Raw genomic sequence first — 19,128 nt, forward strand, 5'->3', positions numbered from 1 at the left:
AGGAACCACTCCGATGTCTTAGTAATTCAATTAGTCAGGTTTCCAGAAGGTGGGGTTGGATATTTTTTTGGCATGGAGGAGGAGAAGCCCGGGACAGGAGCTACAGTTCTATGAGAGTAACAGAGTAGATCTGGGAATAAGCATTGGAAAAAAAAAAAAAAAAAAAAAAAAAGAAAGAAAAAAAAAGCAATCTGTAAGCAAACAGCAGGCTGTGCCCTGACTGGCTGCGCCGGCAAATCCCCCCCCTTCCCAAGTAAACTGCATGCAAAAATCCCACATGATCAAGCAGCAGCAGCCGCGCTCCGAGCTGGCTGCCTGCACCTCCTCCTCGCCTTCATCCCTCACGCACACCGGCGCCAGATCCCGCCTCGGACACACGCGTGTGCATGTATGTATGTATGTGTGTGTGTGTGTGCGTGCGTACCTCGCTATACCGCGTATATATCTCTGCGGCTGCCTGTCGCACACACGCATGCACAGAGACAGCTCAGCGCGCCAGGCTCCTAGCTTTTCCAGGTTGCTGATGTCGGATTTACACGCAGTGAAGGGACCGGTCATTGCAAAAGGGGGCGTGACTGTTTAAAGATTTTTTTCTTCCCATAAAGCAATTTTTTTTCAAAACTGACTTTTGCCCCTCCAATCCTCGTCGCTCTTTACGATCCCTCCCTGCCTGCCGCTGCATTCAAGTTTATTTATTTGCCTGCTGGCGTGGTATATTTTTCCTTGCTGCTCTTGCTGCTGCTTCGGAGGGAAAAGGGGAGCAGCCGTTGGGCAAGATCGAGAAGATCTGGGGTGGTTGTGTTTTTTTTTAAGATCTCCTTATGTAGTCATCTGAGGAGTGGATTCTTTTTCTCTCACCCCCTCCTTGCTCTTTCAAACTGTTTTGTCCTTCCGCAGAAGTTGATGTTCACGGGACTGGACCCTGATTTATCGCAGAGAGGCTCCGAGAGGCTGAAAGAGATTTCCGCACCTCGCCGTATCGCTCCTTTCGTTCCCCGAGCAGGAGAGGCCAGCCAAGACCAGCATCATCAGAGGAGTTTGCAGGCTTGATTTTCCACTTTTCCGAGGTTTTGCTTTTCTCCACGCCCTCTCATAAAACAGTTTTTTTTACTTCCATCTCCTTGGTTTCCACGCCGCAATATTTCTTGGATTGGCCATTTTTTTTTCCGACCCCCCTTTTTTTTTTCTTGCCTTTTTTTTTTTCCCGCCTTTGCTGTTGCTTAGTCCTTGGTGCATCCACCGCCCAGGAACAGGAAGGACAAGAAAACCACTCCACAAAGTCTCCTTCAAGACACTGTGCTGCAGAACAGGCTCCTCAACTCCATCAGCGCAGCGAGCAAACTCCTCGGGGGTTTTGCTTCCCCCCCCCCCTTTTCTCTCCTTCACCTCCCTGTTTTTTTCCCTGTTTTTTTTTGTTTCTCATTTGCGGGGAGCGGAGGGCCAGGAAGGAAGACACAAACTTTGTACTTTGAGATCTGCGGGTACTTCTCGTCCCGCTCCCAACCGGCCGCCTTTAATACGTTGCCAGGACCCCCCGTGGGCTTCCAGGGGGAAAGATCTCCTTCCCCTCCTCCTCCTGCCCGCTTTTCTCCGCCGTTCTTCAGCTCGCTCGCTCCATCCATCCCCGCGAAGCCCGAGCCGCGGGTCGGGGCCGCTCGCAGTGGCGGAGGAGCGGCCGCCCCGCGACTGTCCGCCGTGCCGGCGGGCCGGTGTATGTCGTGCCGTGGGCTCCGTGCGGGACTCCCGGTGAATGAGCACCGCCCGCCGCCTGCCGCCGACACCCGCCTCGGCCCCCGCCACCCCGTGCCGGGGTAAGGCTCCCTGAGGGGCCGCGGATCGCCCTCGCCCGCCGGCTGCGCGACTGCGGCGCCAGACGCCCTCAGCTCGCTGCTGCGGTGCGGCTCGCCGCGGAACCCACCGCCTGCGCGCCTTGCTTTTTATTTATTTATCCCGACCCAGTCCTGCCTGCGCCCCCGTCCCCTTATTTTCTTTTTCTTTTATTCTTTTTTTTTTTTTTCTCCTTTCTTTCCCCCTTTCTTAATTTTTTTCCCCCGCATCTCGCCTCGTTGCGCTGCCGGCCGGGCGGAGATGCCGCACGTGGAGATGCTGCTGCTGGCGGCCGCGGCGCTGTGGGTGTGCGTGCGCGGGCAGGAACCCGGCGCCAAGGCGGTGGCCGACCGCTACGCTGTCTACTGGAACAGCTCCAATCCCAGGTACGCAGGGCGGCCGCGGGCGCGCACCGGGCCGGGGGGGAGGGGGGCTCTGTCGGCGGGCGGACGCCGGAGACTCTTGCCCAGAAACCGCAGGAACTAACCCCGGTTGGAGAATGGCGTGGAAAACTTTATTTTAATGGAGGTTCAGGGCTGCAGGGTAGCGACGATGGGAAGTGTGGCGGGGGTGGTTTTCTCTTATTGCCCCCCTTTCCTTCCTCCGAGGCCGCACCAGACTTCCCCGGGGTCGATCGCCGCCGGCCCGCGGGAGTCGGGCGCATGCTCCCGCAACGTGGTGTGGGTGCTCCTCTCTGCGGGGCAGCTTCGTGCCTGTTGCCGAGCCCGCTCCGGGGGCTTGGATGGAATGAGGGGGCGCAGGTAACGGCCCCCCGAAGCTGCCCCGGCGGGCTGCGGTAGCGGGGATGCAGCCCCGGGCAGGGCGGCGGGGCTCTGCCTCCACGGTCCCCAGTTCCGCAGCACCCCGACCGGGAGGGTTTTCAGGAGAGGCTTTACCCGACCCTGCCCTGCCCTGCCCTCCCGGCGGGGGGCTCTCCCTGGCAGGCTGAAGGTGAGGAAGCAAGTTAGGTTTGCCCTGCCGGGCCAGGGGTCTGTGTCTGGAGCATCTTCGCTGTCCCTGCCGTCGGGGCCGAGCGGTGCTGGCATAGTCGCCCCGCTCCCTTCGCACCGAGGGTTTCTGGCACCAGGCTTTGCGTGTGCCGTTCAGCACTGGAAAGAGAAGTTTCATTTATAATTTTTTTTCTGGAGTTTTCCCTCATGTTTAGCATCAGCAAATTTCAATTGCAGCCCTGCTCCAAATGGTGTTCATGTGTTTAGGTATAAAGTCAGCTGGGTATTAAATTCTTTTGCCTTGTTAAAGTGCCTATGAGCAGACTTACTTTTTTGTTTGTTTGTGAGTTTGTTGGTTTTTTGTTTTGTTTTGTTTGGGGGGTTTTTTTGGTGTGGATTTTTTGTGGTTTTTTTTTTTGTTTGTTTGTTTTGGGTTTTTTTGGTAAACCTGTCAAGCTAGTATAAGTAAATTTGTGGACGTTTTATCTTAGGTTATCTCTTTTTTATGCTTCTGCTACCGCAGTTTGGCTTGAGATTAGCACATTGATTTTTGTCACAGGTCATGTTTTTTAATAGATCAGTGTCGCCTGCAGAAAACTCCCCTACTCGGTATTCCAGAGCAGGTTCAAAATAGGTGATGCAGAAGTCAACAGGCATAATTTTCAAGTGCCCAGAGTTAGCTGGTTTGTCCAGCACTGTGTTCCTGGTCACACCACCTCAGTGAAAACTGGTCGGCACAAAAAGCTTGAAACAGAGAGGATTTATCCACAGAAACAATCATGCCTAGAAATGTTGAGCATGTATGAGTTTAAATGCCTGTCTCTACATTTTCCTCTTTTTTACGTGTGTTACTTGAAAAAAATTGCTCAGAGTAAATAAGATGAAAAGTTGCACATCACACATCAAAGAACATATGCCCCAAAAAATTGTTTGTCTTTCAAAATCAGAGGTTTTTTTCTGTTGTTAGGCAAAATGAAATGTAACTGCTGGTAAAAAAATAAAGTAATTTCTCAAATCCCACTGGGCAAAATGAGGATTGTTGAGAGAAGTAGGTTTGACTGAATGCACACATTACTGGTATAACAGCTAAAATACTTCAAAAATAGTCTTACATTCAAGATTTTTCACTTCTTGTTGTCTTATGTTTGATGAGCTTTGATGACTCTACGTAGGTAAAGAGAGTTGAAGGTACAAGCAACGCTTACCTAGTCAGTAGGTATTACTCACTGAGCTGGATTTGTAAGGCTTCTAGTAAGTTTATCATATTTTATTACTGGTAATGGAATCTCTTATTAATCCAACATTAAACATCAGCAGACTGCAAAGGAAACTTAGTTTTCTTATTCTTTCAAACACTAAAGGAAGAGTTAATTTTAAGATGTTTCTAAACCTTCCATTTTAAAAACAAACATTTCTTCTCTTAAAATACTCACTGCTCTTTCACAATGGATATATCTATTTGGACATGTCATTTTTATTCGTGAATTAAAAATATGAGAAAGAGCAGGGTGCAGTTGTTTTATACAGCTTTCCAGTTTTTATGGGCTTTCCAAGTAATATGATCATTACAGAAAAACAGGCAAACACCTGAATGGTAGGGGGAAGAGACCCAAAGAAAAGAAAGCACTTCTCTTTTGAATTCGTTTAGTTAGAATCTAAGCTGAAGGCAGAATTGTCTTTGGTTATGAAAATTTTTAGAGCAATTAACAATGTTGCAGGAATAACTTTATAGTGATTTATCTGCATCCAGAGGCAGACTCAAGAGAGGTACTCATGCAGAAGTAAGTAGGGATGCTTACTTGGTGATAACTATCTGAAATTAGAAGACAAAATATACTGTTGTTCTTTAAACAGAGATACCACCATTGTGATTTAGCTTAATTCTTTTTGTATTTATTCAGAATTAATAAACTGCTGTAGAACTAATTAATTACCTTTAAAAAATGAAACATTGATTATCTTGCTAGTTATTAAAGGCATTCTAAAGTAATATTTCACCTAAACTTTGAAGAATTTAATAATAATTGTTCTTCCAATTTGACGATGTTTCATTTTTTAGTATGAAAGTCCAGCAGCTTACTGAAATATGTAAAGATTTCATCCTTATTGAAAAACACATTAGTAAATTGTTGAGTGGCCCAATTGATAAGTGTTCCTGCTGTGAACAATATTTGGTAAATAAAATACCTGAGGAGTCTATTAGCAAAATTGATATTACATTGCTTGGTTAGTTGCCAAAGTTCTGCTAGAACAATTAGAAAATGTTGTTTGATCACTATTGTTAGCATGTATGTGTAACAAAATTGTGTATTCTTATAGAGTCTAAGTCCCTTATTAGAAATGATTAAAGTATTCCTGTTCTTTACTCTTCTTATGTGTTTAATTATCAGCATATATGAAATACCATAAATGCTGTAGTTCAGTTCCCAGTAAGAATATGTTCAGATATTAGGATTCTGAAGTATAAATAAAATAACTTCTTTTAATAATTTTTTTTAATTGGAAATTAATCCTTAAATAAGCTCAAAAATATGTTTTATTTGTTTATTTGTGTAGACTTAGAATTAAATGTATACCAATTCTAATTGTCACCTTGAAGTGCATTAGTCTTCAGCACTGTTTGCGTATATGTTCTTATGTGGGACAGTAAACTGTTGTCATCAGAGAATATTATTCTGAATACAACCTTCTGTTTCGGAATATTAATTTAATCCTGAGTACTAGTGTCCTTGTAATTAGAATTCAGACTGAATGTCATGTACCTGGGCCATATTTTGAAGCGGTCTACTTGCGTGTCTGGTGCTTGCTATTGTTTTTAATCTTGTCAGAGTTCAAGCTGAACAACTTGTTGTAATTAATGATACATTTTTTTGCTTGCAGGAGTGTGCTTTAAGACTGTGGTTTGTATTTAGGTATTTCCCTGTAAGTTGTTTCAGTGTCAGGTTATGTAGCATCGTAAATTGTTACTTGTTTCAGGATGGTTAAAAGTACCAGCATTTCAAGTCTAGTTTCTGGTTATATATAGAGGTCAAAGCTTGTAGTCTCACAGAAGCAAATATTTTTTTACTAGGAGTATTACTGGATTTGACTGTGTCTTATACAAGACAATGGTGTATAAAATCTGTAAGAGAATTATTATAAAAACTTCAGGTGGTGATTTCCCATAATTAAGTTGGTTACCTCAATTTTATCAATATTGCTGGAGGGTTTTTTTTTAGGATAGAAACTTGGGAGTAGCAAAGAGAAAATTCCATGCATAGATTAGAATTTCACAACCCGGATGTCTAAACTTAGGTGAATTTTGTAGGTGAGTATTTAGGCACTGTTTCAGAAAAGGATCTAACTTCTATGAAGTTAGCTACGGACACACAATGTATGACTGGATGCGTACTTTAGTGCCTACCTGGACCAGCCAAAGGCACAGACTTAGTTTTGAGAAGCTCTGACTGTGGCACTTCTGGAACACGCTTACTGGCTGGCTGGATTTCTGAGTATCCTACCATCCATTTTTATGTGTTCACAGATTTCACCACATTGTATTGGCTGTATATGCCAAGGTTGTGTGGCTGTGTTTTTTTTTGTTGTTGTTGTTGTTGTTTGTTCAGTTTGGTTTGGTTTTGCTTGTTTGTTTTCCATATAGATACAGTTCTGCCTGTGTACAGGGTTTTGGGAAGCCATGACGAAATGGTTGGAATAGGAAGAAAGTAGTTACGCATGTTAAGAACAACTAAGAAACTGGGAATGAATAGGGGCAAAATCAAGGCATTTGCTTTGGTGTTGGTATTCTGTGTAAGTTTCTTATGTCAAGGGAATCATAGGAGCTTAAGTACTTGGGATATATACACACATGGCACGCATGCTTATTTATATATATATGTATATTAAAAAACAGTTTTGAAACAGCATAGCTTGTATTTTGAGAGCATTTTATCCAGCAGCTTTCTCCGAGAGCTAAAGAAATTTCTGATTCCCTGCAATTAAAAGATCAGTAGTAGAGCCTTTAATTCTTTACACCTACTTTTTCTGCTTTTAGTAGTTTCATTAACACCTTGCATCTCCAAAAGAACATTGGTGTTTATTTTAAAAGTGGGGGTTTGAAACAGTTTCAACCTTCTATGGAAAAACTGCACAAAGAACAATAGTTTCACTGGCTTCCACCTTTGTATGAAAGGCACCTTGTTAAGTGGTACATGGTCTTCATGAAATGGTTTTTCCTAAATCTTTTCCAAGTGCACATAGTCAGGACACTTTACTGCATTCTTTTTGCTAGCCCCTCTATCCTTTTCAAGAGGGACAGAAAAAGATGAGCCTTCCTTTCTCTCCCCTATTGTTATGATCCCAGCAATGTACCAGTTTCAAGCTGTGCTGAGAAAGTGAGTGAACGCAATTAGTCCTTCAGGAACCATGGTCATGGCATTCATATGGAGAGGCATACATTTGAGAATATGTATGCATTTCAATGTAGGTATGTGCATACTTATGTATAAATACACATATATACATATGTATGTGTGCACTGAAGTGTGTCATTAGGTGGTGATGTGGTGTAGAGTATATAATAATGTTGTGTGAGAAAAAATCTGAAAATGAATTTTCTTAATTAGTAAACTCGCAAATGTTTAGAAAGTGGATGGAATTTCAACCAAATTTCCAGGTCTCATCATATCTTGTTTTAGATTTCAAAGTAATAATAAAAAAATTATTTGCAGAATCTGTGTTTTAGTTGTTGGCCATCTTCCCAGAGTGCTGTTTCTTCACACCCTAGTAGTTCCCAGGTCAGTAGGTGGGCAGGTAGATAAGCAAGCACTCGGGCACACAAATGTAAAATGAAACAGAGAAGATTACAGGAATGTGCTTAGAGAACTCTCTGGTCTTATTTGAGTACTTTGTTACTGCTTCTTCCTAACCCAGTCTGTTGCTGGGCAGAGGACTGCTGCATTGCTGAAATACTAGACTTCAAGAAAGTGCATAAAGAAGGCTGGTCATTGAGAACAGCTTAGAGAGGATGCTAACAAAGATGCAACCTTTACTGGAGAAACCATGAGCAGACACTAGTTTGTCCATGCAACCTTTACTGGAGAAACCATGAGTAGACACTAGTTTGTCCATGCCTATGAGATGTGCCTCTGTTGCTTTGGCTCACTGTTTTTAATTTTTTTTTAATTTTTTTTAAATGCAATTAGAAGTATTTTGGAACTGCGATTTTCTTCCAGTAATCACTCTTTGCTCAGCTACCCAGTTCTGAGCATTGTTCTTAAAAAGTGTCTTTAGTTTCATGATTAATCTCATCTTCTAGTGTTTCTGAATGGTGTAGTTCACTGTTGAGAATAAAGAGTCCTCTTTCATTTAAGGTTTTGTTGCGCTTGTGCTTAAAATTTAGTCATTCTGCAGCACATGAATATAATTAATGAAAACACTTGGTTTAAAATAAACAGACATGTTATTGAAATTGCTTTCTGGTGGTATTACAGTTATTATGAGTAAGCCATACTGTAAGGTACTTTAGCATAGCTGAATGGAAGAATAGGATCATTCACGCATTAGAAGTCTTCCTTGCAGTTCTGCACTCTCCCTATTCATTGTAGTCTCTACAAGCTACATTATGGTTGAGCTCATTTAAAATGGTGGGTATTATTTTATAGTGTGCAAATATGTATATGTGTCTGAAATCCTCTTTTTTAGGAAACTGAACCTAGAATGTTACATTACAAAAGCACAAATTCCCATTCCTATGCATTTTAGAAAATAATTCGTGTTAAAATGAAGTATTTGAAAATATATAAAAAACCCCCTCAGTGTTCTGCAAGGATTTCTCCCCCATAGAATGCCAGAATTTCCAGTAAAATAAATATATCCCCCAATTCTGGGGAAACATCCTTCATATTTTACTGTTGACAGGTTGATGAAAATACGTTGTTAGACCCTAGTTTTATGAAAAAAATGAGTTTGTTTATTTTTGACTGCTGTAAAACGCAGAGAAATAGTTTGATGCCCATGTTGTGTGAGCTGCTAGTAGTTTCATGGCCATTTTTCTGTTTAAATGCATGACCAGTAAAAATGCTGTCAAAAGAAAAATTAGCTAACGAGAAGATACACAAGAGTCCTGTTAATTAGCAAGTCTTCTTGAATTGCTAATACCAATTTAGAGGAAATTCTTCATGTTCAACAATTTTTAATGGAAAGCCTTGAAGATTACAATTCTTATTGTCACTTGCATTATAATCTGGTGGAAGAATTTACCTATCCACGCTGACTTATGGCATGAAAAAAAAAGGACCTTAGATTCACAAAACCTGTAAGTACAGTATTAGTTATTTTTCATATTGTTAATTTTGTTTTCTGCCATTAGATCATCACATTAATCTGATCAGGAACTGTTCAACCACAGAATCCACAATAAAAGAATCTTACTTCTTGTTTATCACTGAGTAATTTTATATTTGCTTGTTTGTTTTCATCAGACTCTTGAAGAACCATCTTATTTGATAGGCACTGTTTTTGGTTTCTGATTACAGTAATGAAATGGTACTAGAGTGCAGAGAAGAAATTATTTTTTTGAGAAACATCTGGTGAGGCAGAAAAACTGGGGTAGGAGATACGTCCACTTCGACACTGGTCACCCTCTGCTAAAATATATTTGTTTCATTCTGAGAGATAAAATTTGGCCTCATGACTTTTTAAAAAGGATGCATATTTTGACAGGATATGTTTTGTGCCATAATTAATGTTTTCCGTACATCATTGACCTTCTTTATTCATTGAAATAATGTAATATTTCCTCCCTGAAATGGTGTAATTTTTCTGGCTTGGGGTGGGTGTTGGGTGCTGGGCCGTTGTGGGCACATCCACATTGTGTGAGTTGTTCATCAGTAGTGGTTGAGTGCTGCGGCTGTTCCCGGGTGGGTAGCAATGAAGCACTACCTTTTTTGCTTCTGTGGACTCCAAAGTAGTATTTTTCATATTCATATTACAACTCAGAAGAATTTCCTTCTCTCTACAGACCTTAAAATCACATTATCTTATCAGATGGGGACTTGCTAAGAAATATATAAATATTTTTATTTTAATACTGGTACCATACATAGGGTTTTTTGGTTTAATTTTTACTTTGCATTTGTTAAAATTTTCTAAATAAATTTGAGTATCTTTTCTCAGTCTGTGCATTTGAAACAGGAGCCAAATACATTCTAAACCTTTTCATCAAAACTAAACAAAAAAAATCCCCAAATCTCTTAATGTGTAACATTTTGTAGTTTTTGTAGTGCTGTATAAATAAAATACAGATTCTTTTGTTTTTTTGTGAGGAGATATAAAAAAAAGTAAGTATTTTACTGGTAATTTTGATGCTGATCTCTGTAGTACAGTTGTCAGTCTTCAATGCTAATTCATGAGCATTAGGTAAGGACTTCTAGCAGCTTTAGTGATGTTGAGTACCCTGCAATTGTTAAAAGTTGTTGCCAGGAAATTTACCAATTAATGTTGTTAATGAGCAGGAAAAACAGCTGCATTGGGTTGGGTTTTTTGTTGTTGGTTGTGTTTGGGGTTTTTTTCCACTTTAGTAGATGTCTAATCAGATTTTTAAAAAAATAGTTATGTATTCATACAGGCAGGGCATTTGGTGAGCAGAAGTTAACAAAGTAGGAGCTATCAATCCTGCTCTCTTTCCTATTGTTTCCAGAAAAGAAGGAAATAAAGAGAGACTCTGGAATTTGAAAGTATTGACCTTCTGACATGCACACACAGCATGGTCATTGCACTGGCACACAAAGTGCCTTAAGCCACCATAATGGCGAACTGCATTTTTGAAGTTACTGATATGAGAGCCAGCTGGATGGGGGACGAACAGCCAACAGTGATTCTGCAGCTATTTGTAAGTTACCACTTTAGAGCCAGACAGCTTCACTTTTATATTCCCAAATTTACCACTTCGGAATAATGTTGCTTTGTTCGGCCTAGCCAGGGATTTGTGACTGCTACATAGACTTAGAACCGTTTGGTCCGGGATTGTGTGGTCATTCTTCATAGAGATCTGCTTCACAGAGCAATTTCATTCATCTGGTTGTGGGGGAGGGATGAGAAACAGTGAAGGAACATTCAGATATAGCATTCTTCAAGGAAATTGCACATCCACATTAGCTGGTCACTTTTTAAAGCTTTTTAAAGATAGAGGCAGAGATTTGGATCAAGTAGTTAAAAGCCAATTCAGACCAATGTCTTAAGACTACGTGGGATCTCCTGAATAGGCTCTCCATATACAGTCTGAAAGAGACCTAATATTTTATGTTCTGCAAGGGCTCTTACCCCCTGCCCATTTATTTGTTTGTTTGTTTGTTTGTGTACAGTTATCACTCCAGTACACTCTTACATCTTTTTGCGGTTCTCTTGGGGCTCAATTTATTAAAAATTAGTGATCCATCACTAAGTGGGGTACAGTACAAATACTGGTGCTTCCAAAAGGGAGTTTTTGTGCCAAACCAAAAGAAATAATAGGGATACAAAAGCTGCCAAAAAGCGTGTCTCCCAATTGCTAATTAATCAGGCGAAAAAGCACCTCAGCAACTACAGTTGAATGTGGAACAGTTTATTGTAAATACTGAATAAAGATATGTTAAGAGGGTATAGTATCTCTTTGTAACTATGTGTAATTTAAAAATAAAGTCAACTATGTGCTGGAGTCAGTAGGGTTTTTTTTTATGTTGATGGCATTGTGAGTGGAGAGACCTCTTTCAAAAAACCTCATGGTACTAACAAAAAAAGTTACGATTTTGTTGATTTTTTTCTCTCTGTTTCTGTGTGTTTGTGGTAATTAATAATAATATTTCTAGACAATGACTAAAGCTTCAGGAAAGATATTTTTAAAAACTCATATCTTCAGTAATCTGGATTACAAGGTATGATAGAAAAAGAACCATTGCTGTGAATATCTGGTGTCCAAAGCTGCCAATCATTTTTGGCACAGCTCCCATCATGGTCGCTGTGCCCATAATTAAATGCCTGTCATTAGTGTATTTTTCCATAACATTTACAATGGGAAAGGCAAGGGGTCCTTGCAGAGCTCTGGCTGTCAGGGGAACAATAAAAACTAATTACACACTCTGCTGTCACCATTGTCAGCTCTGCTTTTAGGGGGAAAGAACATGGGAAGTGTGTGCCTAATAATTATATATATATATATATATATATATAAAATTATATATATACAATACCCAATTGGGGAAACTCAGTCATAGTGAAGTGACATTTACTTGGAAGTTTATTATTCCTGTATTCAAAAGACCTTAATTCTAGGGTTAGATTTGTCCCTTCACTTATGCCCAAGTTGCATACACTTTTCCCTTTGCTTTTCAGCCACTTTTGCCTTTCTCTCATTTTGTGTTGCACACTCTCTGGTGAACTGAGCTTTCCAATGAAATTGCTGCGATCAAAGCCAGTATTTGCCGGCATTTATTAAATGGGTGGAAATCATCTTATCCTTTGTATACTTTTGCTTGTGCCCTGCATAGTAAACCGGAGTTAAAAAAAGAAAAAAAAGCTGAATGAAAGCAGCTAATTTGCATGTTCACATTTGGGTTTTTTTCTGTTTTTAGCACATGGTGTGTGGGTCATCTTAAGTGAAATCAGGCTAAGAATTTGGTGTACTGCAGAAGCAACTAGAGTGGAATGTGTGCCAGTTCCATTTATCCATGCACAAATATTTCCAAATGTAAGCATAAGTGCATAATTGCAGTGTGAATTATCTTAAATGCTGTTCGTAAAGAAACCGAAAGAGTGAAGTTGTGCCTTCCCAATAATATTTACTAATTATTTATTTGCAGCCTGTATAATGAGCAATTTACTTAAGCGTTTTTTAGGGCACTGATTTAAAAAGAGTAGATCCTCAGAAGCAGAATTTTGAATATATTTAGGTATATAGATTTGCAGACAGCAGCCATATGGGTTTTTTGAGACTGCTTGGTGCCTTAGATTTTATTTCAGCTTTTTTGCACATGGAGGTTTTTAAATACTATACAAAAAATGGTCCCTTTAAATTGATTAAGGAAAGTTGTTTAAATACATATCATAGTTTTTAAAATTAGAAGTCAGTAGGAACTGACGGGCAGTCATGAGGAGTGGAAGCCTATCTATTTGTTTGCACTGTATGCCTCGACAGACACTGCAACATGTATTTCTTTTTCTTTTAATACCTCATTTATTGATGGTTTTTTATTGCCATTTTTTTGGCAGTGTTCAAATACAACTTTACTGGAGCAAAACGATTCTCCCACTGCTTTGGATGAGAGTTGATTTAGGTCCTGTATTGATGGTTTTATGGTGTAGTTCCTGAGTATGAGTTTCAGTAGTTGGGTTTGTCAGTTTCTGTGAGGCCACCAAATTGAATCCAGTGAGGGGACCCAGCAGCGTGGGTTTGCTGTGGACCCAGTGGGTCTTTTTCTGGTCGAGTCCATTCTAGACTAAATTTTTCTTTAACAGTTTGTGCACATTTGGGACCTCTACCTTTGAGCGGCTGAAAAGGGTAAAAGCAAACCTGGTTGAATGAGTAGTTGTTTTGCTGTCAGCGATTTCAAAATTGAGAACAGGCTTATCATATGTCATTAACAGACAGGCATTAGTGAAACTCTTAAGATGTTGAATGCCCTATATAATGGAGTATGGTTCAGTGTGTGCCAAAAAAAATTAAAAATTTAGGATCATGAACGTAAAATTAATCAGCTATAGTAATATGCCACTGGGATACAGATTATGGATTTTCCAAAGCACTACATGCAGTATACTGCTCTCTTCTAGACAAGATATTACTGAAAGACCAGGTGGATCTTGTAAATGCCTAAGTAGGATGCTACTTCTCCTTACAAATGTAAAGTCTTCAACATATTAACCATGTAATTTATTATCTGTTAACCAATATGGTGAGCAGTGATTCCTGTCATGTTGTATGTCACTGTATTTTGAGGCTGCTGAGAAAGCAATTTTTCTTGAGGCAGTTTCATTTAATGGAGTATCACATATTACATTTTTTCATGATTTTCAGGAGATTTGCTGATGTCTAGTGGCTATGAGATAAAACGTGATGAAGGGAAGACACATCTGTAAGGAAATGTGACCCTTGTTTAATTTGAGAAGATACACGTTGATGAAATAAGCTTATTTTTTGTAAAATGGAGTCTTGCAAAACAATCCAGTTCTAATTCTTAAACTGTATCCATCGTGCATACAGTTGAAATTTGGTCATGCTTTGTAGTGTTTGTATTGACAGATCCAGTTGTAAGACACTGGGCCCAGTTTAATGTTACTTCCATGTGTTTGTAGTGAGTTGCTTGCAAGGTTCCCAGAAATCTTTGAAAATTTTCTGTGTTGATTTGTAAAATATATTTCAAAAATGTACTGTGAATGTTTTATAGCTTTTTGTGTTAGTTCACAAATGTTGTAAAGGAATGCATACACAATTTTATTGAGGAATTTACATCTTAAAAAGTCCTCAGACAAAGTACCTCTAGAAAAAAGTACTAAGAAGACTTCCTGCAGAGCATGATATTTTTTAATACGCATAATAGCATAATCCTCACTTAAAAACATGAAATATAAATCAGTCTCTAAAAATCTGTATTGGAGATGGGAACTTCATTAGCAGAAGGGTTAAGGGTTTTGAGAGTATAAAGAGATTCTTCACTGAAATAAAAACAAAATAAAAAGAATGTTGTTATTTGGAGGTTCTTTAATCAAGGTGGTATGAAATTTCTCATTAAGGTTAAGATTCACATTATCATAACAAGTGACAGTGTGGGTGAAGAAGGAAAATAAATTAGAATGGCAGATCATACTTGCTTCTCATTATATCATGGCTATTCACTGCATTCAAATTCCAAGCAAACCCTTTCTCTATATCTCAGTTATATAGAACTTACTTGCAAAGAAGACTTTATGGGGAGAATCTCCATATTCACTGTTTCTACTCTGAAGCATGACAGTTAGCTTTAAAAAAAAAAAAAAGTTTTTTTAGTGATTTAGAGCATCACTTTATTATTACTTTTTCAGACCCTGTGTCTGACTGAAGTACATTTTATAGCTTACTGTAAAAAGAAATCTCCATTTTCCATTTTTCATACTAGCTGTCTTGATTTAGTGTTGATATAATGGCCTTCTTCAGAACAAAGCATTTGGAAGACTTTCCTAAGCACTTAATTTTAGATGTGGAGTTTGGAGCTAATCTATTATTACTGATGAAAGCAATTTTGCCTTTGTAATTTCTGTGAGGAAATCAGATCACTGAGGCGCCCAGTTCGGATTTCTGTACTCATTTTTTTAATGTATGACAGAGGAATGATTGCTTCCTCTTTGTGTTTGTATGCCTGTTTACTTCATAAAGCTAGTACAGTGGAGGCACCCAAGACTTAATTTTTAGATACTTAATTAGTATCAGGTAGGTTTAGTGCAGTCTTCTTGAATTAGCTGTTTTCTTTCAGATTCAGTCCTATGCTTAAAACAAAATGTGGCCTGCTTTTCACGCTGTAATGACAATGCCAGAGACAAAATGAGTCTTGGTAGTGTCTTAGTCTCAAAAGGATGGTGATGTACACAGGTGAAAAGGTTCCGTGGTTTTCAGTTAAATGAGCTAGAGATTAGTACTGTTATTTTTGATTGCTGTTAGGGATAAATTTATTAGTGGTTTTGGTCTGGGAAACATCTCTGCCTTTGAGAAGGAAAAGAAATACTAATTTCTTTCTTTAAGATAAATTCATAGGTTTTAGAAAGAACCTTCTGTGCACTCCCAACTTTTTGTGGTCCTCATCACTGCAGTAATGCTTTTATTTAAATAACGTCTCAGAAGAAAGAATACTGTTTACACATATTCAGCTTGTCAGTTGAGAAATTATCTGATTAATACAGCATATCCTGATTTATGAAAATATGGATTACTAATTATATTCTTCTACAGTATTCCCTTAATAAGTGATTGGGAATAGTATGTAAGTAGTATTCTGCCATATTTATCTAATGTACACAGGGTAAAAGAAATAGGATGGTAACATACTCTGATCAGATGCTCTGCTGTATTTGAATGACATTCCTATGGAGTTTACTGAATCATTGTGTGTGTTCTTTTATTTTTCAAGTTGCAGTAATGGAAGAGAATGAACTAAGTATCAACTGTTCAGTTGACAATGCTTCACTGTGCCTCATTCTCTTTTATTCCTCTCCAAATTTCAAAAACATTACTAGTAATACTAGTAATGTTTTAAAAAAGAGGCCATTATTAAATCCCTCTAAAAATATTTACCTTGTGTTTTCATTTACCACTTCTGCATAGCCCATTCTTTGTTTTGGGTGTGGTTTACCAAATATTTACTCCTCTTCAAAACTAGTATTTCGAGCGTGGGTACATATTTATTATGTAAAACTCATTTATCCATATATTGATTAAATTCTCAACCCTGCATATAAGGTTAGGAGAATGTAATATGAAAGAATGATAAGAGAAGTTTGTTACAAACTGAACTTGGTATAAAGGTGTCTGTACTTATTTCTTGAGGACTGGGAAGCCTCATAACTTTTTATTTTGAACTCTGTTTTGTAAAAGCATATTTCTTAGTTACTCAGGAGTCTTACCTCTGTTTTAGTCCTTTAATGGTAGTGGGTTTTTTATACTTCTGATACTTACAAGCTTTCCTGCATTCCCTTAAAGTGAGAGGAGTGGAATTGGAAATCCCATCTGATGCTAATAAATTTTAAAAATCAAACAAGTGCCACGGCAATAACGCAACATTCTCCAGTAAATTGTTCAAGTAAACTTGAACAATCAAAACTTCATGCATCTGAAAGTTGAACATGCGAGGTGGAAAGATGCATCTGTTCTGCATCTGTTTTACTACAGGGCTGATATAAAATCTGTTTTTCAAAAGATCTTGACACATCCGAAGGTAAGGCTGTAATTTTTCCTGTTTTGACAGTGGCTTGTCAGACTCTTTGACTCAGAATTTTCAGTGGAGTCTAAGATAAGAAAGCATGTTGAGACAGGACCCCAACCACTCTAAACAAAAAATCATACTGCTGCCTTCCAGTTTGAACAGGTAAATTATGATTGTCAGTCCAGTTGTATTTCCTTGTCAGAAATGTGATTTTTGGGACTTTTTTTTTTCATAATGTAGATTGTTACAGGGAGTGAGAGAAGAAGCTAAAGAAGGGGAGGGGATGTTCTCTAAATTGCAGCCTCAGTTTTCTGCCAGGACACTTCTTTTGATTTTGTTGATTTGCTGCAATTCTGCAAGCTTCTAGAAACAGATGAATACTTCTATAGAGTGTGATTGCAATGCAAAAAGAAAAATAATCCTGAAATTTTAATGAAAAAAAAATTTAAAAACATTTAATTGAATTGTCATTATTATATTGTCAAATGCCATCCATTTTTTTGGACAAATAATTACATCTTGCATATGACTTAGGTTCTTAATGTGAAAAAAGACAGTTCTTAACTCTTTTTTCTGTCTTTATTCACTCGATAAGCTGAAAGTGTGTTTTTTCACTTAGGGTTTTTAAACATCAAAATTTTGTATCTGTGCAAAAGCATTCGTTGATGTAATGTATGGCCATGCTATAATTTGTGGTCATGCTGTGACCTAGGTGTTGCAAAGAACTTTAGATAGCTGAAGAGGTGGGTTTCTTTGCATTCTTCAGTTATTTGTGTCACTTTAAATGGATTTGCATGTAGTGGCGTCTAATGTGTGATTTTCAAACTTTGCTGATCAACTTTAGGGGAAAAATTACTTTCCTAACTATAAGTGGCTTATTTCTTTTCAAACATAAGTTGTGGTATTGTAGAATGTCTTCTTTATCTTTCCTGTCCCCCTTCCTTTTTCCTTTATTTCTTTTTGTTCTGTGACTATGAATATTTCCAATAAAAATATTTTTCTTTGTAATCTGTTTATCCCTTTATTTTATTTTGTTAGGATAAAATCAGGTGAGGTCCAGGGGTTCCTGACTAATGTGTTCTGCCTGGAAGGAGCCATGAAACAGTGGCTTCAAACTGCAGTAAATATTGACTGGGGCTCTGAGCTGAGCCTTGCTCAGAGCTCACTCTAAAGACTTGAAAGGCACCTATTGTTCCTTCTTAGTCAGTACTGCATAGCCAAGGCTAAAGTATGCAAGTATTAGGAGAAGAAGAAAGGCAATGGGGGAAATTAAACAGTGAACACAGCTGAAGGCATAACTGCTCTAGCAGAAAAGGGCCAAAGCCCCGTTGAGGGCTGCATAAAGCTTTGCAGAGGTGGAGCATCCAAAATCATCCACCTTCTTTCTGTGTGAGATGCTCAGTGAACATAGCCTTAATTTCACCGAGGTAGGATTGGAGAAGAGGCACAAAATTCTGCTTTAAGGGATGGTTCCTGCCAAAGATTCTTCAATCCTTTGTGAACAACTATGCAATGAAGGTGGATTATTGGGCAGCTCTCTCTCTCCCTCCCTCACTGAGGCTCTACTCAGAGCAGTGATGGATGAAGTATTTTGGAGAGTTTAACCACTGCTGTTCTGTTCCATGTAGCTGGTGCTTGGCTGTGCAGAAGGAGGGCAAGATGCAGAGGATGTAGTTTAATTAGGTCACCACTTTTTATTAATTCATTTGGGAACATAAGATTGGCAATAAAACACAGACTGGAGATTGTTGTGCTTTCCTTCGCCAGTCCAACCTCACTGGAAAAGCTTTTGCCAGCCAGTGCTGGTTGGGTGATGGACCCATTCTTTAAGGTACAATGGGGAGCTGTCTGATCTGTTTTTAATTTCCTAGCCCCTTTCTGTTTTCCTTAGAAGTGTTTTTTCCTAAGTTCCTTTAAAATTCTCGTTTGCCAGGATAATTGGGTGGGTAATTTAGCCTACTACATTACATTCACCTGAACTGAATCTCTGTATGCATATAGATCTCTGACTTGCTGTGATGGAAGTGGAATTCATCTTGCCGGGCTTCCTAGCTCCCTCCCTCCCTTCCTGCCCAAGAAAAACCTTCAAAGAAAAATAGGATTAGCACTGTACCTGCTGCCAGTCTTCGAAAAAAAGTCTTTCCACCTGATTAATTTTTGCTTCTAGGTTGGTGTTCCTTAAATATGATGAAAGAGATGTCTCAAACACATTTCACGATGGTCACCCGTCCTCCTCCCTTTTTATTTTGTCTCAGTTCCTTTTCTATTTTGTCTCAGGTTCTCCATTCCATCCTGTCCTTCAGTCTAGATGCTGTAAGGAAACTTCAAAGGACCCATGACCTCCTTTTATTCCGACTCACAAGACAAAGCCTTGCCCTCTGCATTTGAGATTACGGAAATGACAGTGTATCTATCTCATTATTGTAAAGCATATTGGGATATTTTGA

The 19,128-nt window shown here is 39.1% G+C and overlaps 1 protein-coding gene across 1 annotated transcript in view; it reads left to right on the forward strand.

The window, feature by feature from the left end:
- The first annotated feature begins 1,967 nt into the window (after positions 1-1,967).
- The window catches only part of EFNA5 (ephrin A5), a 218,677-nt gene continuing 201,516 nt past the window's right edge, over positions 1,968-19,128 (forward strand). Inside the window, exon 1 of the mRNA XM_017812724.1 lies at positions 1,968-2,213. Within this exon, the coding sequence (XP_017668213.1) occupies positions 2,089-2,213 (125 nt within the window). The 5' untranslated portion in view covers positions 1,968-2,088. The remainder of the gene's footprint in view (positions 2,214-19,128) is intronic.

This window comes from Lepidothrix coronata, unplaced genomic scaffold (genome assembly GCF_001604755.1).
Source record: "Lepidothrix coronata isolate B3197 unplaced genomic scaffold, Lepidothrix_coronata-1.0 Scaffold37, whole genome shotgun sequence".
NCBI classification, from domain to species: Eukaryota; Metazoa; Chordata; class Aves; order Passeriformes; family Pipridae; genus Lepidothrix; species Lepidothrix coronata.